At 37.1% G+C, this 22,555-nt stretch overlaps 1 protein-coding gene across 3 annotated transcripts; it reads left to right on the forward strand.

The window, feature by feature from the left end:
• Positions 1–645: 645 nt before the first annotated feature.
• b3glctb (beta 3-glucosyltransferase b) lies at positions 646–21,973 on the forward strand. 3 transcript variants are annotated; one of them, XM_035943051.2, is made up of 18 exons: positions 646–828; positions 3,017–3,163; positions 3,609–3,646; positions 3,745–3,784; positions 4,821–4,930; positions 9,401–9,477; positions 9,607–9,718; positions 10,112–10,248; positions 10,862–10,925; positions 11,781–11,897; positions 12,965–13,034; positions 14,823–14,936; positions 15,401–15,500; positions 16,650–16,769; positions 18,818–18,962; positions 19,879–20,020; positions 20,465–20,557; positions 21,840–21,973. In XM_035943051.2, the coding sequence occupies exons 1-16, from the start codon at positions 765–767 to the stop codon at positions 20,011–20,013; spliced, it is 1,590 nt and encodes a 529-aa protein (XP_035798944.2). In that variant the 5' UTR covers positions 646–764; the 3' UTR covers positions 20,014–20,020; positions 20,465–20,557; positions 21,840–21,973. The 3 variants fall into 3 exon arrangements, with proteins under 3 accessions (XP_035798944.2, XP_054872982.1, XP_035798945.2); XM_055017007.1 differs by lacking the exon at positions 21,840–21,973 and adding an exon at positions 21,181–21,228; XM_035943052.2 differs by lacking the exon at positions 3,017–3,163.
• Positions 21,974–22,555: the final 582 nt, after the last annotated feature.

A 22,555-nucleotide genomic window follows, 5' to 3' on the forward strand; every position in this document is an offset into this window, starting at 1 on the left:
TTAGTCGTTTTTTTGTTTGACTTTTGTCATTTTGATCGTAAAGTAAAATACTATATCATTCAGTTCCAGATACCCGTGACTAAATGTTTCGTTCCTTTGTGGAAACACTGTGATCTAGAAGTTTTAATGTGTAAATGATAAACTGAGGCATAATATTGCTGAAATTGAACTTGTTTTCCTTCAGAAATTTCAGGTTCCTGAAATGTGAACATTTTCAGAATGCACTTTTTTTGCACTAAAAGGAAAAATTTGGCGTTGTTGTTATTTATAGGTGCTCTGATTTTACAGGTCATTTGAGAACAAACTGGGCTGAATGTGGCACCTCAACTAAAATAAGTTTGACACCCCTGATCTAGGACATTTAGAGCAACAGTGTGCACCAGAAAATTAAGACAGGAGTGACAAATCAACCTATAAAGTTTAAAATTATAAGTAAATATTAACTACATATTGAGGTCAAGACCTGTTATTTATGGTATGAATTTTAAGGCTTAAAAAAAATAAAATACAACCAGAGTATAATAAATATGAAGGCTAAACCCCAAGCTTTGGAGGAAAAAATAAAACATAATAAAATAAATATAAATTTTTTGTGCAGCAGTATGTGGTGAGCCGTGTCTCCTGCTGTCCGCTAGAGGTCGCTGCAGCTCCGCACTAACGCTCAGTGCAGCCGAGCAGCCAGTTGAGGAATGTAGCAAACCGGCAAACCGATTCCTCCGGTTCGCCATGAAAACACGGTGAATAAGCCAGCAGCCCCGGGAGTCATGTCACATTATAATGTACTTAATGGATACAAACTGGTCGCTACGCTTCTTCTTCTTTGGTTTGGTAAGTGGGGTGAACGCCCCGCCGAGACTCCTACAGTGTTAGCTAAACCGGCTACATAAAGCTAAACACACTCCGTCACACTGTGTTCGATGTAGCCTTCAGAGTAGTAGTTGGTGTAATATACAAATAGAAAAACCTGTACAGAACTTGACATTACAGTATCGGTGATATATCAGTGGGATTGAATTAGCGCATTAGTGTCCACTTGATTTATCTGTCTGGCTCGTATTCGCATTTATCTTCTGCCGAATGTGGCAGAAATATTTCATGCTTTTGTTTTGAAAGTCCAAACAGGAGCTGTAGATTTAATACTGTGTTTTAACCTGACGCACCACAAGCCAATGCAGGCCAGAGCAGCTGATGTTGAGGAGTTTTGTGTATGAAAGGGACCTAAAAAACAGTGATGCACCTCAGGCTAAACTGATGTCAAAGCTACTTTTCAGTCAACATATATGCGTATTTTATTTTTTCAATCTGAATAAATGAATCCTGGAAAAATCTGCACATATGCAATTACAAAGAAGCTTGCAAAGTGAACCTAATTTGTAGTGATTGTTTGATTGTAGTTTTGGTCCATATTTCATCTGCTATAATATCTCTTCAGTTTTGCAAATGAAAGTTAGGCTTCGTTTGGTTATTAGATTATCATTTTCATGAGTGATATTTTAATTTAATGTGCACTACTTGCTTCCTTGTGCAATATTGATTATCATGTGTAATTTTACTTTACTACTTCAGAATCATTGCCAGTATTACTTCTTGCTTTTCTACTCATGTCTTATTGTAGATTACATATTTAAATTTTCCTTAATGTGTTGTACTTATTGCTTTTCTAGTAGGCACTGCATTTATTCTCACGTTATGTCATTTTTTCCTTTCCTTTCGGATCATGAACATGCTTTCTTGTCTTATGCGGTTTTTAGATTTGCTTTAAAAAGAATGTATAGTCTTTACAAAATAACCTTGTATATGTAAATAGGTATTTGCAGTTATAGTGACTGATTAGAGCTTTGCTTAGATTTAACTGTGTTACACTATGTAGATCCGTCCAAAGTGTTTATCACATCTGTTCAAATAAATTTCTTCTGTGGATTTTCATGCTTTTGATTTGAGCTGCTTTAAATCGTATCTGTCTGCTCGAGTTCAAATTGCTGCTGACAGTAGGACTGCAGCCAAATCAGTATTTTCATCGACTATTCTGGCAATTTTGTTCCCTCAGTTTATTTGTTTTTGATCTATAAAATGTCAGAAAATGATGAAAAACATAAATCAGTGTTTGTCAAGTCCTAAGATCGCAACCTCAAAAGTGTGTTTTATCCACAGCCCAAAGATATTCAGTTTACTCTCTCAATCTGGAAATATTTAAATTTAAGACACTGCGATTAAAAAAATGACTTTTTGTTCTTTAAAAAACTACTCAAACTGATTATTTGAATATGAAAATAGTTGGTAAATAATTTAATAGTTGACTACTAATCGATTCATTTTTTGCAACTCCAGTTTATAGTTGTCCTCCAACTGCTGCTTATGGTTTCACAGTATTTACTCTGTATTTTGTACATTAATGATACTGTTTTCCATCTGCTGTGATGCCAATTTTAATGCTGATGATAACATCTTGCATGCTATTAGGCTTGAGGCATACAGGTGTCTTCCTGATTAGAAGCTGCTTTTATTACATCCTCCTGTTTATTTTAAACCTCATTTTAAACTTGACAATGACCAAATTTGTGCGTTTTGCAAGGGCATATATTCAAGCAGTAAATGCAGATCTATTTCATACAGTCTGTTTAAAAATATACAGTATATAAATATTGAGCATTTTGATCAGACATTAGATTGTCCTACTTATTATTGGAGGGTCATCATTGGCATCTAGATAGCATTAGCACCCCTCTGTCTTCATTTATAACGCCTTGCTGTTTAAGCTTCAGTGATATTTAACATCCTTTTATTTGGTTCAGAGTTAGTAACCATGATAGCAGATCACAGTAGAGACTGTCCTTAAAATGTTTCTAATAATATCCATCAATATTTTAATCAGTGTGATTGTGTGTCAGTGTGTGTAATGGTTATTTTGGGAAAATTATTTTCGTTTTTGTGATCCTGTGTTTAATTTGCTCTTGCAACAGAGACATTGATTTCTCCGACTTTTCCCGAGTAAATAAAGCTTAAGTCTCTAAAATAGGTGCAGCTGTGCTTGGAAATACACGAGGTCACCAAACTCTGGGTCAAGATCAAGGCGTGATAAATTATCCTGAAGTAGCAGCAGCAACAACTCTAATAGGAAGCAAAGGCAATGTCAGCCAAAAAGCCAGCAAAGTCGTAAGAAGAGGTATTTTAAATTACTGAAAAAAATGTAACATATTTCAGCCCTGAACTCATAACAAAATGTTTTACAAAATGCAAATATCATTAGTGCTGACATTGACCCAGTTATGACTTACTGGGACACTTACTGTTTGCTGGGAGTCATGAGGCAGATATTGTATTTATTAAGCTATATATCTTAGATGTAGAAATGCCTGTTTATTTGTGGACAATTATTGGTGTATGTGTATCAGAAAGTTTGTCAGAAAACAGTGAAGTGTAAAATAAACCCGAGCATTTCACTTGCTAACTTCTTCAAACATTTAATCACATGCAGAAACTACCTAATTAATTTTGTTTGAATGACTAAGTGACTCAAATATTATTCAGCCGGTCATGTCGGCACAAATAATTACTACATTTTCTTGATATTATAATAACGCTGCTTCTTCTTTTCTCGACACATCAAGCCTTCTCTGCTGCAGACAAACACACAGATCCGTCTCATGTAAGTGCTGCCGCTCAGATTCTTGCTGAGATTGTGTTTCATCGTGTGGCTTAACAGCGTTTGTCAGACTTATCGAGAATTTCTCCGACTCCCCGCAGGCAGCACAGCACCAGGAGCAAACTGCCCACAGCTCTGTTGGTGAGTGAAGCACTTCACTGCAGGTGATCTGATAAATTGTCCACAGCTATCGGCCATTTAGGGCAGCGAACCGACCTTTTGCATTTGCAACAAATCTCCATTAGTGTAATGCTGTAGAGTGTGAATGAGAAGTTTAATGCAGTTCGTTCCATTAAATAAACCTGATGTGAGTAGGAGTTTAACTCATCAAGCAGTTTTTGGGTGTTTTTTGCTCCTGTCACATTTTTACTCACTGTGGACTCATTTTCACTGAAATATTACAACCTGTACCTCTGTGGAAACAGGACAACTGTGACTAGAAGTATAGAAAACTCAAAAATAGCTTCTGTGCAGTATAATAAAGATATACTGGCATAAATCAGAACATATAAGAAACAAAATGCACAAAAATGGAAAACAACTAAAATTAACATGTTTTCACAAGGTTTTTTTTAACCAATAGAGGAAAAAAATGGTGACAGCATACTGTAGATTTTTGCCCTTTTTACTTTTATTTCCGTACTTGTCTCCTGTCTGTTCTATGAAAACACAGTCTGCAGTTAAGTCCTGTTCAGCTGAATAATTCCTGAATTTGCACCATGTAACTGTTGGTTGCAGATGAGTCTCTAATGGCTTGTTTTTTTTTTATAATCTGATTTCTGCAAACTATTTCTATTCAGCAATTTTTTCAATGAGACATAAAGGATAAAGGATGTCGATTAAACGTGATGATTTTAAGCCTAGATTGAGACCATTTTTCTAACACAACTCCATGTCACATGTGATTAGGTTAAGGACCGAGGGCTAAAATATAAAGCACCTCTCAAACCCACTGGCAGGTTTTGGAGGTCTGAGGGTTAAGGAGTAGTTTGACAGCTGGAGAGGTATGCTTATTGGCTCTCTTACTCAGAAGCAGACGAGAGGTCAGTTAGCTTACCTTAGCACAAAATTTGAAAGAAATAGAGACTGGCTTGACAGTTTCCTCTTTGCATAATCATGGCTCTTTGCTTTTCCTAATTTGTCATCCCCCCACCTTGTCTGTGTACGTTTTTGTCAGGGCTGGACGAGCTGGTTATAGTGATTCAGAGTCAGAGGAACTCCTATCATGCCCGTCGTGGAGGTCAGAGGAAGGTGGAGATTCTGCAGCAGGCAGCTACCCTTGGGCAGGTAACATCTAGCAGACATTGCACACAATGTTGTATGGATTTAAATCTTTTTGTGCCTTATGTTGCCCCGCATGCTCCAGTAGGTAGGTTTCCTGACAATGAGAAGTCAAATTCTAACAGTCTTTTATATAATTTCACCATATATGGGTTCATTTTCAGTAGCAGGAAAAAAGTAAGTGAATTATTTAGAATTATCATCATTATGTGTACATTTGTCTTCATCTGAGTTACAATTATGGCCAAACACAACTTATTTTAACTAATACAAATCTTTGTATTTTTCTTGTCCATAATTAATCTAAAGGAATATGGGAATAGTTAAAAGAACTTATCTGTAGGTGTGGCATTATAAGAGCACTGCGTAGGTAGTATCATCATTTGGCTCTGCCTCAGGTCTAATCCATGACTCCTGAAACAGTACTTGAGGTTATTGCTGCCCAAGGAGGTTAAACCATCATTGAATCCAAGGTTTCTCTTATTTTTTTTAACCAGAAAGATGAATGTTTTTCTTCTTTTATTTAATTTCTGATCAGATTAATGGTTTTATCTTTTTTCACAGCATTTATTTATTATTATTAAAACATACAACATGTATATAATTTGTTAATATGAGGCACAGAATCAGGAAGCTTAATGCAAAGTAATGATGCTGTAAGCAACTTCATTTTAAGTGTTTGTCGGTGACTTTTTACATAGATTATGCATTGATGTGGTATTACACAGGCATCAATAGGTGTCCTCCTTGTCATGGAGCCTTTTTACCTGAGCTGAAGCGAACCAAGCTCTCAGTTTGTCTGCACGGCGAAACAAATTTTGTTAAAGATCTCAATGAAATGAAATGACAGAATATGACAGACTGCAGTAGAGGCAGGGAACTGGCATTAGGAAATCAAGACACAGTTTTTGTTTTTTTTGTTAGTTGATTTTTAAAAATATTCCTTGATTTAAAAAAAAAATATAAAAAAAAAAAAAAAAAAAAATATATATATATATATATATATATATATATATATATATATATATATATATGGGAATAAAGATGTTTAAAAGGTTGTGTCAAATCAGAAAATCAGTCCTTGAAAGTGCTCTTAGAAGTTATTTGATTTTCGTAAGTAGCACATTTGCATTCACGTTCTTACCATCTTCTCTGCATGTGGGCTTGTGCTGACAGACTGTGAAGTGACTGTGTTATCTTAGCAGGATAGAGTGCAGCAAGTGAAAGCTTTGCCGAGATTTGTTTCTGGTCACGGCTTGATTGGAGCAAATGAGGGCAGGTTGTGCGTCATGTGTTTTTTTTTTTTGACTGACATATAACCTGATGTTTAGTTTGACTAACAGCAAAGGATTAAAGGTGGCAAACACTCTCAACTCTGACAAGCTGACATATGCTTGTTTTCTAATTTGTTTAAATGGGTTTTGTCCCGCAGTAATTTGATGGCATTAAAATAGGAACAGCAGCATCCCAGTTTTAATTTAATGCTTTGTTGACAAAGATTCATATGCACATCTTTTAGTCCAAGATGTCAGTGCCAGTACTGCATCTTCTCAGGTTTATCATCTTCACATTGTTGTCATTTGGATGCTGCAGTGTTTTTTCCCCCAACAGTACACTTGTAACACAAGGTCAGAAAACATCATTACACCTTGAGAATCTTAAGAGGCTCTGAAGGAAAGCATGTGGGTTTGCATGTAAACTTCCAACAACTTTGTATTTTTCATGCCCCGGACCTTTGAACCATAAAACCTACTATCCTAAAAATTAGACAAACCAGCACTAGTTAGTTACTTTAAGAAATTTTTTTTTAAAAAGGACACAGAATCATCAGATTATCAACTTTCCCATGGTCCATGAATAGCTCATCTGTGTACCTGTGTGTCTGGAAAATTAATTGAATCTAAGCTTAAAATCATAATATTTTCAGCATAATCAAAATGACTATATTCTACATGTCTCATTAAAAAAAAAAAATTACCAGAAAGGCATAATTTGTACTAACCTGATTATGCGAAAAACAAAAAATTCTACAGTCCTCAGCCTAACTGACAAGCAATAACCGACTCAGCTGTGACCAATAGTCATGTGCCAAAAATTCAGAGACTTTTCATTTTAACTGTAGTCTGTTTACACAGAGTAGATAGGAGACAAGTATAGAAATACATTATAGAGGAAATCAGTCACACTTTATTAATAAAATAAAGGCTGCACATTAGGTGTAGAAAGATACAAACTTTCTACACCTAATGTACACTAAAAACATATTGTATAACATCTGTAGGCACTCGGGAAAAAATATTCTACATATTGATTATAGTTTTTTTTTTCAATTTTTGTAAAATAATCAAATAAATTCAACCTTTTTTTCCCTTTCTTATGATATATGGAAATGTAGCGATTATTAATTCATTTTGAGTTCTCTGTACTTCTAACCATGGTTGTACTGTTTCCATAGAGATGTTGGACTCAGTGAAAAATGAGCCCACAGTGAGTAAAAATGAGACAGGAGCACAAAAACACCCCAAAACGACTGGGGTTCAGAGTTTTAAACTACAAGAATGCAATGATATATCAGCAACGTGGTGCAATATTCTCTTTTTTTTCCTACTAGTTGAGCCTTTACCAAACCCTGTTTAAGGTCACACTCTCCTCCAGAGTTCTGGGTGTGTAATTAATTTCTTAAAACCACCTCACCTCACAAGTAATAAAGTCCTGTCACACATTCATCAAGCAACTCACTCCTGCATCAAAAAGTGTCTGAGTGACCTTTACAGCAATGTTTTGGCAGTTTTTAAAATAAGACTTTTGAGGTGCCACGCTCATATGTGTCCTTTTAATTTGAAACTCCAGCCGGCATTAAGTTATGAGTCACCAACACCTCTAAAATTTACTAATTAACAGGTGAAATGTTATGTGTTTATTCAAAAAACCTAAGTGTAAAACTGGGAGGGTGCAGTCTGTTTGCCTGTGACCTAATAAACTGCTGCATTATACCAGTGAGACATTTGATGCTATGTTTTGTTGCAGCAGCTCTCCACAGAGAAATGGCAATTTGCTTCACTTTATTCAGTCATACCTGCTTGTAAAAGTGCAGTAATGGCCTAATCCACTCCCATGAGTGTTGTTTTTTCAAAGCCCTTGCTGGAGCTTTGCCTGGAATAGACATAAATCAAAGGCATCCTACTTTGTTTTTGGTCACTGGGTTCTGGAAATGAAAATGAACATAATTTATTGAGAGACTTGATATACACACCCTGACAGGAAAGAAGCAGATATTAACTCCTGCTGACTATCTGTCGAAATGTTTTTACTTTTGATTATATCAGTGCTTTGAAAAGCTGCATGCGAGAGATTTGTGAGCTCTTCTGTGCGAGTCAAAACCAGTAACTTCTGAGTTTCCTTTTAATATGTCGCCTTGTTGAGGTTTTCATTGTCAAAACTTACAGCAGGATGTGGTAATGTTGTTACTCAACATGTTGAGAATATCCAGCAGCTTGTACTCAGCAGACCATTTGTCAGTGCAGCATGTATGATTTATTCTCAGTGGTTATTTTATGCAATTTACACGCCCAGATGACAGTTCTGCTCACTTAATACTCCACTTAAGTACATTTTTAAGGTAATTGTACTCAAAGATTTCCATTTTATGCTGCTAAATACTTGTGCTCCTCAACATTTCAAACTAAAATGTTGCACTTTAATTGATTTTACAGCTAACTGTTGTGAAAAATTTAAACTTAAGTTTATGAGTACATTGCAGTGGTAAAGGTTAAGTGATTAAATTATACTCCTTGTCGCTTTTTCATGTCAAACGTCTGAGTTGCTGCCTTCAAAAACTTCTCTGATTGTTTAATTTAACACCTCAAAATGTAAAATTATCCAGTATTTGATAGGAAGGCTAAAATCTAAAATATGTTGAGTTTTTTTAAAATCGCTTTTTTTGTAGCAGATTTTTTTTTTATACCCCATTAATCGTCTCATGACAACTCAAGTTCATCATGTGACCCTTCACCTTATCTTGGCTACCGAAGTTTTTACATAAAACCTTTCTGCAGAAGATGTGCTGTTACTTTTAGCGGCTTTTACTTTTGCTGATGCTACTTCGGCACTTGCACTTTTTACATCCTTCAGAGAGAAGCTCATACTTCTACAGTACAGTGCCTCCTAGTGGTAGAAATAATAATGGCTTTTAGACCTAGAAGAACAGTAAAGTTGTTTTTAATATTCAGTAAGTGACATCAATGCAGTGACTTAATGGGGAGTGTTATATATCACTATCAACACTCAATAAAAGTAGAAATGAAGAGAATTTCCAGATTACACACATTGGTACACGAAACAAGAAACAAAGACACAGAGTTTGTGCCCCTAATGAATTAACTTAAATGTTTTGTGTTGGTTTCTTTAATGTGACCACAGAGTCATGGAGAATTAATTCATGGACATAATATGAAATTTCAATTATGTTTCATACAGGGAGTTCCTGTTATCATTCTCCTCCATGAGTTGTCAGAGTACGAAGGGGTCTGGAGTATCCTCCCTGCGCTTCCACTGTGAGTTCTGAGCCGACATATGGAGATGATAAACAAATCAGTTAAATCACACTCATTTAATTAAGCCTCAATCATTTCTCTGCGAAATTGAAACACAAAAAGCTGATGGCTTCTTCTGAATCTTTCCAGTCTGTCTGCCTCTTATGGCCGACAAGCATCTTGGTTTTTCTTCATAGAGGAGGAAACCACAGTCACACTGGCTGCTGTGCTGCAGGTCCTCAGCAGATATCAAGTCCAAGAGGTGAGATTCAGACACACACTGACACACAAACATATTTCTAGTAAAACACTTCCTGTACATCGTTTGCCCTTTGTTCTGTATTAATATCCTCATGGCAATTTACAGCACAGATGTACACTACTAGTCAAAGGTTTGGACACACTTACTTATTCAATGCTATTTATTTATTTGCATTATTTTCTACATTGTAGATTAATACTGAAGATAAACACTTTTTTGCTAACAACGTAATTCCATATGTATTCCTTTATAGTTTTGATGTCGTCAGTATTAATCTACAATGTATAAAATAATGAAACAAAAACCACTGAATGAGAAGGTGTGTCCAAACTTTTGACTCGTCGTGTATAAGTTAAATTTGACGCGCTTTCATTCCCTTTTTGCAATTCACAGGAATGGTTTTTGGGTCGGCGTCTCCATGACAACGAGGCCTCCATCATCCACCACTATGCCTTCTCTGAGGATCCCATTTCGTTTGGTTATCCTGACCCGGCAGCAGGCTGGGCTCTCAGCGCTCCACTGCTGCAGAGGTGTCCGTGTGTGCAGATGTGTGAAAATCAAAATCACCAATATGTTTCAGTGCCTTTTTAAAAAAATAAAAAAATAAATAAATCTTGTACACAGCAGCCTATAAGCCTTCTTATGGTTGTTTCAGAGTTACTGAAGAAAATAACCTAATTTAAGTAAATAAAAAGAAGAACATACACGTTAGAAACCTAATTTGCCATAAAATGCAAAGAATGTATGCTTGAATGTGGTTTTTAAACTTTGTCTTACAGCCGTGACAAAAGATAATTTTCTGTTTTTACTTGGAACAAAGTTATCTATCTATCTATCTATCTATCTATCTATCTATCTATCTATCTATCTATCTATCTATCTATCTATCTATCTATCTATCTATCTATCCATCCATCCATCCATCCATCCATCCATCCATCCATCCATCCATCCATCCATCCATCCATCCATCCATCCATCCATCCATCCATCCATCCATCTATGTATAATCACACCACCATTCTACCAGAAAATAAACATTTTAATAGGACTTATATACCTTTGACAAACTAATGTACATTCACAGTATAGGAAAGTTCCCCTTTCTGTTATTTCTCTTTTTAAAACCTTCTTGTGATTCAGACTTGCAGAGCGGCTCCAGCACGAGAATCTCAAGTCGGATTTTACCATCGACTTGAAACATGAGGTACAAGTTTTGTGAGTCTGTGTCATCTGTCTTCCTGTGTCCATCACTGTAACAGAATAATTACTGCCAGGACCTGGTTCTGATTCAGCTCTACATTGTATAACTGCTGTGAAACATCAGTGTCGTCTTTCAGGCTGCCTGCTGAGCTGAAATGCTCAGACGTAACAGTGACAGACAGTATTTCCCCGACGACTGACCTGCCTTTGGCGAAAAAGCTCTGCTGATTCCCTGCTGCTTCCTATGCCTGTAGCTTTTGATAGATATGTTATTATGTTATCAATGCGAAAGCTTGACTTCTGAATGGGTCTGTGCTGTTACACTGCCTGGCAACAGAAGCCTTCACCCATTCCTACATTTGAGGAAAAAACTTTTTTTTCAGTTTCTTTGAAAAAGTTGAAGAAATGTTATGGGAAAGGCTCCCTTTTTTGTGCAGCAGTTTTAGAGTTATCCTTATATTAGTGGGAATTCAAGGTCCAAGCAAAGTTGTGTTGCTTTATTTTTGTGGTGTGACATTAATTCCTACCATTATTTCCTTTTCTTTAAAATAAACTGATAAAACTATTGAAATAATTCTTAGATTATCAACAAGCAACAGATGATGAGTCATTCACCATGTGACTGTATGTGAGTTAAACTGTGCAACATCAAAGTAGAAATAGGTCCAGAGCTGGTAGGAATTAAAAGATGTTTACAGTTTGGAGTCCTGGGATGACCTGCTATAAATATCTGAGGCTGAAGTTAGACAATTTAATGGCTTTTAAATCATAATAGTGACTATCAATGGTATTTCAGTTTATCCACAAGGCGTACATTTGTCCTCATGTGAATCAATGTATTTTTATTTATTTTAATTAGATTGCATTGTATATTTGGGAGGAAGGAAACGGTCCAAAGCTGACGGCAGTTCCAGAGTTTTGCACAGAACAGAGAGACGACTGTGCTACAACGTTTACGACCTACCTCCCCAACTGTGTATGTACAACTCTTGATTTCTTAACTTGGGGCCATTTTACTGGGGTAAACATCGTGTTTAAGTTATTCTGTCTTTGTATGACTATAGATGAGCATGCATTTCTGCATCCGAGCATGTGTTTGCCACAATTATGGCTTCAATAGTACCTGCCGCTTAGAGATTTTTTTCAACATCATAAGCTGAATATTCAGTCAGCTGTCAAGACTATGTTGTGATGTCAGTAATCAGGACATGATGTACATCTCTGATGGCTGATAACACACCAAAATCAATGCCATATTTCTTTTATTTAGTTTGAATAATCAAATATGGGAACAGTAAAATAAATGCACATATGAGTTTGTTTATGGTTTCCTCACCTTTAGTCACATTTACAACTCAGCTCTGCAGCTTAGTTAAATGCCAGACACTTGAACCCTAAATGAACAGAAAAACAAAGAGGAAAAAGTCCAGTGGGCTGCAGGAATCGGCCTGAAGGCTAACTGGAAACCTAGTAGACAATTACTGAGTGGGATGAAAGATTACAGCAGTTTTTGTTCACTGAGTTGGATCAGAGCAAATAAAAATCTGCACTTTAGCACCTTTTAGAATACATGACACAAGGTTAAACATGACAATAGCACACAAGGGGCATCTGAGTCATCGGTAGAAAATATGGATTCTTGAGAAGCAAGGTTTGTATTAACAAAGTTAAGTAGACATTTTACCTGGAGTACATGCAAAGTACATATTCTTTTTTTATAACAAGATGGGAAAGAACATGATCTCATTCATGATGTAACCAAATACAATATCAGCTGGAAACCCCTGTTTGTTTACTGCATTCAATTCTGCTATCTTTGAAGATTTTAAAATTATGCATATCCCTGATCGTGTAATTTATTTTTCAGCAGTGTCAGGAGAGTGAATATAGATGAAACCAAACAGCTTATTTTTTTCAGCAGTATTAGCCTGATGAACTGCAACCTTTGACAATAACTGGATGAACTTGCCGATATACCTGAATTTTAGCTTGTTGTTTGTTTTTAATCAAGGCAGAAATCATTTCCCTTCTGCTCTTCTCTAGGGGGACCCAGTGTTGAAGAAAGATGTTTTCGTTGCCGTGAAAACTTGCCGAAAATTCCACTCGGAGCGAGGTGTGTGTGTGTGTGTTTTCACAGATCTTGAAGGACAAATCATTCATTCGAAAGATTAATATTCAGTAGTGATGAAAGAAGCTGTTCGGGTTGCTCATTTAAGTTAAAGTGTCAACACATTTATTATGATTAAATGTCTTGTATTTGTGTTCTTACTGTAGTAAATGTTCAGAAGTTTTTTCAGAGAAATGCACTTAAAAATTTTACTTACTCTGCAGAAAAACTGCCCTATTTTTTTTACCACATTTTGGTATTAAAATGTTGATACAGATGCATCAATTTGTAAGTAGGGGCTTGCTTTTGTTTATACCTCAATTAGCCTCAAGAAGCTTGTGCTGTCAAAACAGTTCTGACCCACTGGACCTGAACACATGGACTGTGGAGGTTTCCCGTATTGTCTACAAGACTACTGAGGTTTTGGCAGCAGATCCTTTGGGTCCTGTCAAAGTAACGCCCACATGAAGTCCAAAATTTTCCAGAGGGACCTTTCATTGAAACAGTATAACCAGTGTTATTCACTCTGTTAGTGTTTTTAATGTAGTAGGTGGTCAGCGTATATACAGCTAATTGTTCCAGTGTCCAAAAGGGCTAATAAGCTCAGTTTTATTAGTTAACAATGCTTTATACTTTGTTATTATTTTTTTTCTTTATTTGATAGGGACAGTGCACATTAATGAACATCTGTTTAGACAGCAATGGACGTAAATATGCCAGATTTTAGCAACAATGCTAATTTACATCTGCAGTCCCTAGGCAGGTAAAAAAAAAAAATGAAAAAAGACAGTGATACATAGGACAATAGGTCACAATCAAAGCACATTGCAAAAAGTACATAAAGAAAACATAACAGTGAAACATACAATAAAACATAGGACAATAGGTCACAATAAAAGGACATTACAGAAAGTACACAAAGAGGTGAAGGGTCAGTGGTCACAACACTGGTTCTGGACTGTTAGCTGAAATACTACAGCTGTTAAATAATAGAAAGTAACTCAAATTTAACCCTCTGAACCCCAAAACCCACTGGCAAGTTTGGAAGGCATGTTGTCTTTAAAAAAATCACCCAAACTGCACCAGGTAGTTGGTGTGAAAACAGATTGAATAGTGAGAGTCTCCATGTTTTGACAGTCTTTCAACATCCGTGTACGATGTAAAGTTCCATTACGAAATGTAACCAAATCTTCATATTTCAATAAAACCACCCTATTCTCCATGTCCTCTCTGTACATTTGTCAGTAAAAATATATTTGCTTTAAGCAGAGTCTAAAACAAACCAGCAGCTCTTCAGTCATTGATGACCCAGCTGTGACCAACAACCATGCGACAAAAATTCAGGGACTTTTCAGCTGAACTGCAGGCTTTATTTACACAGGGCAGATAGGAGGCAAATTAAAAATGTAAGTAGTGAAATATCTTTAGTATGTATGTCACCATTTGCTTTTCCAGCATTGGTAACAAGTGTGGGCACCTGCACAGAAGACATATCTCTCTACTTCTAGCAATGGTTGTGTAGGACTTTATATTGCAGTGAAAAATGAACCCACAGTGACGGGAGTGAAAAATGCACAGATAGAGTCTAATTCTTTCCCCCATTATTTAGAAGCATTAGACATCCTGCATTATTTGATTACCCAGCCCTTTCAATTAGCAACTTGGAGAGTTTTAATTACAGGCTTTGGCCGCCATCAAGCTGCGTACGTGGGCTCCAGAGACAATGTTGTTAGTGGATCAAATTTCTCTCCTTAACTTGGTGTCCTTTTCCCTTTTTGCCGTTTGTCATCGCAGTGCCAGTGGTGAAGGCAACCTGGGAGAAAGACGCTGGGCTTTTAGAGTATTACAGCGACGTCCCTGATGCCTCCATACCGACTATCAGCCTGGGAGTTCCCAACACTGAGAGAGGTGAGCTTTTCAGCAGCAAGGCTTACTTGTACTGCAAGATATGTTGAAAATCAGAAGGAGCCTGAAGAGAAAGTCACTGAAAAAAGTCTTTATCAGCTTATTGACATGACTGTAGAGATGGCAGTGTTGCTCAGTCAGTCCACTGCTTTTGTCTAGACATGTAAGCAATAGATCATTATTACAGGGACTTTTAACGTCTCCCAACATTTCCTCGAACCCCTGAGGTTAACATTTTTTCCTTGTCAGTGAAATGTCATAACAGCCATTGTATTTCTCTGACATTTGCCACCCTTATGGATATATACATGAGCCTCACATGTGTTTAGAAATAAAATAATGAAGGATTTTATGAAGGTTTATGGTTTCTGCATGTCTCTAGTAGTTTATGCATTGTAAACCTCCATGAGTAGGACCCTCTTCTTCATCTTTTTTACAGTTTTTATCTCTATGTTGTTTACCTGAAGGACATTGTGGGAAGACATTTGCCATCTTGAGGCGTTTCCTGAGTCAAACTCTGCCGAAAGCTGATTGGCTGCTCATTGTTGACGATGATACTCTTATCAGGTAAATAGGAAAATACTTTTTGCATAGCACACGCATAGTAATGTTGCAAAACATAGTGAAATAATCATAGAACTGACATCAAAACACGAATATAATAAAAATAAAGCGTATTATTTAATACAATGTAGCCCTAAAAGTAATTTTAACTTTATGAATGTATTGCAAATGAAGGCTTTATTACCTATTTCCTCATTCCAACCTGCATCTATCATATATGAAATTAAAACCAAATAGTTTTGTTTCCTATTGCAACAGTTTTTTTAAGCTCTGCTGGATTTTTCCTCTCCTGTTCCAAGCGACTGTCATTCTACATGTGATGTTCAGACAATACCGTCCAATAGGATAAGAATATAGACTTTTGATCAGCATGTTTCTGTCAATTTAAATTTGTTTGTCTATCCCAAAAATGCAGCACGTTTGAGATTGTTTGGCAAACTAAATTATTAAATCGTAAACATCCATCAGAACTATCTATGTGGTATTAGACACTGAAACAAAAAAGATTTATAAGAAAAATTGATAATTTTATAAAGATTTTCAGTAGCGTGTAGACTGTGATCTAGCTTTGGGGTATTTCACTGACAATTTAACATTACTAATGCTACTTTTTTGACTCTCAAGCCATCTTAATTATGTTTTTTTGCTTTTTATTACTGCTGTTTCCAGTGTAGTTTCCATGAAAAACGTATAAACAATCTGTCTTGCTGTTCCTGCTCTGGCAAGTACATTGTAAGATCAAAACCGACATCTTTTCTCACTAATATGTCCAACTATATAAAGATTTTTAATGAGTTTAATGTAATTTTCTCTCCTCCTCGCAGTGCCTCGGGAACTTTTGAAAGTCAAATCTTGATGCGTCACATCTGTTTTTATGACGTTGTTATTAAAAGGTTCTGTACACAGGTTGTTTTCACTTGCTGGATAACTATAATTTTGTTCAGGTTTGTGAAGTATGATTAGAGAGATTTCAGTCTGTACACACACACTCAGCCTAGAGAAGAGTTTAATCAGGCGAAATATATGAGAGTAGACATTAGGTGTTTAAAACTTCATCTAAAAATCCTCTGTATGGATGTGCCATGACCTTGTTTTTGTGTTTATGCTGTATGAATGCATGGAGCTCACTTTCTGTCTGTCTGCTGATCGTAGTTTACCTCGACTGCGACGACTCCTGCGCTGCTATGATCCGACAGAAGCAGTGATCCTCGGGGAGAGATACGGCTATGGCTTGGTTCAGAAAGGATATAGCTACTCCACAGGAGGAGCAGGGTGAGGCTGCAGGATGAAGGGAACATGGCTGGTTTGTTGATGTTGATGTGAGCTTAGACAGAAGCAGAACTCTTTCACCTTCCTCCACTAGTGCAGCTCTGACTGAGCCGTTTATGTTTGTCCATCCCAAACAGCCCATGAACCAACTCCACAGACGTTAGTTGTACTTTTAGCAAGAGACACAACAAACATTTCAGTGGAGCATTTGTGTTCAGCTTTCCTGCAAACATGTGCAGGAAGAAGAAGCTTCGAAAGTGTCACAGAGGATGAGTTCAGAATCCTGGGGGGAGCAGCAAGTAAGCAGCATGACAGACATGGAAGTTTTCTTTAAGCTTTCAGACATTATTGACAGAGCAGTACTATCCAAAATGACCACTAGCACACTAATGAGAAGGCTTGAGTGTTTGCAATTAAAACCATAATGAGTTTCTATTAAAAAAAATAAATATTGGTTTAATATTTCTAAAGAGAAGTTGATTTTTCTTTTTTTTATAATGGGTCAACTGGGACCAAAGACTTTTGAGATGCTTCTGCTTTGGTTTAAGCCTGAAGCTGTGCTAGTTGCTGCTTGGTCTCAACACACAATTGTTCTGCAAGATTTTATTAAAACTCTAACAACCACAAAATGATGCACAACAGTGTAAACACAAGCACATCTATAGGTCCAGATTTTCACTGAGTGACAGTGCTGCTAACACAGTGCTGTGTAGTACAGTCTGTACCTGCTTGACCTGAAGCTTTACTGCATTGACTAAAATATACTAAAGTGCAAAATCTACCACTATATCATCAAATCAAAACATTTAAATGTCAGAAGCATCACAATGAATTTATTATAGGTAACATTTTTGACATTGTCAGAAAACTTGAGATATTGAATAGACTTTAAAAAGCTAACACATTTGGATATTTTGAAAACAATAGAGAGTTGTATCTTGGATCTGATGGTACATGGGTGGTGTAGCAAAAATGTAGTAAATTATGTAGCAGCCAGTGATAATAAGATGTGGCGTAACAGCTTCATGTGGCAGCACCATATATGTAGAAACTATACTTTATAATTAAAATTGCACTCGTTTATCAGGTTCACCACTGAATATGAATTTGGAAATTAATTAACCCCTTAACGCTGATTGTCATGAATTCGCATCATACCGCTTTCATTCAGACTGCAACCAAGATAGCGTATCCATTCCCCCAATGCCAGTTTGTGCATATTCAATACATACCTTGGAACCTTCTTGCAAGCACTGGTTTCTCGTAGGACCGGTTGCAGTGGGACCTAGTTATTATATATATGTTATTATTATTATTCTATATCTATTTTATGTGCTACAAACAAATTAACAATGCCAACTTAATTTAGCATCAGCTGGAAAACAACAACAGAAATAATTCATTTTTTCATATAATTGTAAATAAATTCAGGCGTCAAGGGGTTAATACTTCAGATTGAAGATTAATAATTAATCAAATCTACTTGTATTGATTAGTCTCATTATCAAAAGTTGTGAATTTTGATTTCATTCACCTCCAGTTCCCAAACAAAGAAATAGACGGTAAAACAGATGTTAATTATACTATATTTATTAACTTACACTACAGATAAACAACAAAGATGTAATAAACAAAAGACAGATTTGGGATCATCGCTCCGGTGATGTGGGATTTCCTTAATGTTCAGTTTTAAGCTGTTCAGTCAGTTATTGTACAGAAAGTCCTGTGTGTTAGAAGGAGAGAAAGGTCAGGAGGTGAACAATGCAATCTCCTTTTCTTCAGAGATGTTGTTGGCACTTTATGACCCTGATTAGGTTCTGGTGGAGGTAGGAGACGTCTTCTTGTCTCCAAGAGAGCTGCGAGTGGTCATTTTGTAGAAAACATCTGCAGACATTTAGGTGTGAGTTTTGGGTTAGCTGTTTTCTGAAATGGTTTCTTGCCAAATTTACAGCTGTGGGAAAGGCTCTCTGGATTCTCTGTGTGTTGCTTTGGGATGTTCTGCTGTTTCATTTTCTTCTCACATACTAAACACTCTGTATGTGTGTGTTTAGGATGGTGCTCAGTAGGACGGCTGTGTCCAGGCTGCTTTCCTCTGGTTGTAGCTGCTACAGTGACGATGCTCCTGATGACATGGTGCTCGGCAGATGCTTCACTGCCCTCAGGGTTCCCATCACACACAGTCCACTGTTTCACCAGGTACACAACGACACACAAACAAACAGGTTCATATTCTTAACATGTTAGCGATGAACTCCCTTAACTGCATTTGTCTCTCAAATCCTAAATGTTGATATGTGCTCAAAAAGAACAAGGTTAGACGACATGTTGCTCACCACAAAATGGGATAAAATTCTACGAAGAAGCGAAAGGACAGTACAACATGAAGCTCATTATAGAAAAATCTAGTTTTATTTTTACAGTTTATACTTTTCCTGTTGAACAAATTCCAAGTAAGTGCATAACCTACAGTTAGTGCACAGAAAGTCAGCTGTTTATATAAAAATGGGAAATACAAGGCATTATAGTCATATAAAAAAAAAAAAAAAAAAAAAAAAATATATATATATATATATATATATATATATATATATATATATATATATATATATAAATAAATAAAAAATAAATATAGGGTCACTACTTCGTGGATTTTTGCCTGTTGCGGGGGGTTTCTGGAACCTAATCCCCATGATAGATGAGGGACCACTGTATGCACTGTACACAATCACAACAGAATATTGAATTGTGAGCCCAGAGCAATAGACACGGACATGAGGATTCAGAAGGAACTTTTTGGTAGAAGCAAACCATCTCTCACCCTGTTCACATGGCTCAATAAAAGTACGATAAAAGACTCAATAAAACCTAAAGTGCTCCAAGTGTTGATGGGAATCAAATATACAACACTGGCCTTTATCCAGTATCAGATGATGCTGTATGTGATGGTCATGCTTGTCTTCCCTGTTTGGTTTGAAGACCCAATCACAACAGAATATTGAAACGTGAGCCCACAGCAATAGACACCGTGACTCCAGTAATCTCCTAAATCATTATGCAGACACACAATGAAGCTGCCCACACAGAGACAAACCACTTGTTCTTGACATTTTAGGCCCGACCAAATGACTACCCCGAGACTCTGATCTCGATGCACCAGGCCATCTCCTTCCACAAGCACTGGAACATAAACCCCGTGGCCGTCTACAGAGACTGGCTGCAAGACGCACAGCCACGAGATGAACTGTGAAAACACTGTGAGTATTTTGTTGACAAGCAGTGAATCCAAATTTGCACAGAATAACTGTTGTCATCACTGCAATCCCCCAGAATTTCAGGGAAATTACCTGCACTGATTTTGATAAATAAAATATGACTGTGTGTTACAAGAACGGGTCACAGTAAATTAAGTGTGTCACTCTACGGTAACTTTTAGCCTCATTTCATTCATGGTTTCAGTTTAACGACCTGTTGTTGAGTCGGAGCTCAAAAAATCTCTGTTTTTCTGCCTCCGCTGGATGTGAAACTGACCCTAGCAACTGTTTTAGTGATGGATATGTTGTTGGGAATCTTATTTATTTTAATCTGACAGGGAAAAAAAATAGATAATATACTTTGGAAACTGTTCAGGAGTACTTTCAATGTAAGTATTTTCTGAGTTAAGATGGGCCTCTGTATTTATGATGTGTGTTTTCCCCCAGGTGTCTGTTCTCCTCCTGACCTACCCTCTAGAGAAGTTCCTGGTCATTGTTTTCCCCTTTAGCAATCTGCGGCCAAGCAAACTTCAGACAGGGGTGAGTTATTCTACTGATCAGTAGCGGATCCTAACAGAATCAGTTCATTTGGAGTGAATCCAGAGTTTACCTACCACTTTGATAATTCTATGTATAAAATAATCACACACTCTTATAGTATCAAAACACTGGATTAGCTGAACTTCTTCCAATGTTCCTGAAAAACTTAATGACCAAATTGAGCATCACTTCAGGCAAAACATCTGTTTCATTTACTTTTGCTGCCGTGGCTCTCTCCACCAACACAACCTCCCAGTGATGCATTATATGTTTGTTATTGTTTATCTAACTCAGATGTAATACCTCATCCTCATTACCGCCTGGATTACTTGAGCAAAGTATTGTCAGGGAACTCTAAATGCAAATCCATTTACTCTAAATGCTCCTGAACACATCTCATTAAAAGAAATTATCTGTGCTCTGTCAGAAAGTGCTGCTAGTTGCTGCTTGTTTTCCTCAGAGTCTAGATGGAGTCTAAAATACCTCATCCTCAGTGAGCAGGAGGAAACTAGTCTGAGCAAAGTGTTTGGTGTTTGCTCTAGTTAACTGACTGTCAGCGAGGATGGAAATCATTTTTTATCATGTCAGAAGTTCTAACAGCATGTTTGTTGCCTCGGTGCAAGGTGGTACTGGCATCCATCTGGCTGCTGGGGTTCATTATTGCCGCCGTCCCCCTAATGAATGAGAACATCTTCGGGAACTACTACGGACATAATGGGGTCTGCTTTCCGCTGCACTCTGACAGACAAGAAAAACCTACTGTCAAAGGATATTCCACAGGGATTTTTCTGGGTAAATTGAAAAAATAGTTGTATTTTTTTCCTGAAAGCGTACATTACAGTAAAGATTTACATATAAATTACACTGTTTGCAGGATGGGAAATTCTGTTTCGATAAACTGATGGAGCATTCAGTTTTGCATGATTTTTATGTAAATGTATGTAGGTGAAGGTAGGCTGATTTTTTCCCAACTACATTTTTCAAAGAGCTAATTATTTCTTACTTTTAAGATTAAAATTTTACATTAGCAACATCTGCATAAATACATTATTGTTAAAGATTAAGCCTGTGCTTTCTAATACTTTTGGCTTGTGACCCACAAAACTAAAATACTGTCTAGCTGGGCCCTTGTCTCCTTTTCAGAACTTGACCTTCTGGCTTCATTGAGACAATCGTTTGAGGCCCAATTGTGCACATTTTTTTTACATTTATTACATACTGTACATTTAATTATGTCACAAAATATGCAAAGATTCATGTGTTTGAATGTGCATCTCTTTAGGCCTAAACCTGGTGGCATTCCTGGTGATCGTCTTCTCCCACTCCAGCATGTTTTACTCTATCTACAAAACTGGCATCAATGCCACAGACCTGAGGAGCAGACTGCCCAGAGATGTAGCTGTGGCCAGCAGGTTCTTCTTCATAGTGTTCTCTGACGCCCTCTGCTGGATTCCCATATTTTTAGTCAAAGTCCTCTCACTGTTGGAGGTGGAGATACCAGGTAAGAACTGAAAGAGCACCTTTGTAGACATTTCACAGTTACTGTGTTTCATCATTAATCACTAAGTCCAGACATCAGCTGCTTTGGTTTAAAATAGAAAACCCAGAAGAATATATTTAAATTGAATGATGCTGAATGTGCCTTTCTGTTGACATCCTACATGTCACTTTTCTACTGTTTGAAGCCTATGTTTGTGGAGTACCATCATAAAAAGCACCTACAGACACATACTGCATTAAAATTCTAATTCCTTCCCTCTGGTTTGCTCCGTTAGGCACAATCTCCAGCTGGGTTGTCATCTTCATCCTTCCCATCAACAGTGCCTTGAACCCCATCCTGTACACCTTAACCACCAGCTTCTTCAGAGAGCAGGTGGAAGTTTTACTCTGTCGCTGGCAGAGAAGGCACACCTTGAAGAAAGACAGCAAAAGCCTCACCTCCTCCACGGTGTTCACGGAGGCGACACGGGCCGCCTGCTACCAGCCACCAGCCTACCT

This window comes from Amphiprion ocellaris, chromosome 14, assembly GCF_022539595.1.
Source record: "Amphiprion ocellaris isolate individual 3 ecotype Okinawa chromosome 14, ASM2253959v1, whole genome shotgun sequence".
Lineage (NCBI taxonomy): Eukaryota > Metazoa > Chordata > Actinopteri > Pomacentridae > Amphiprion > Amphiprion ocellaris.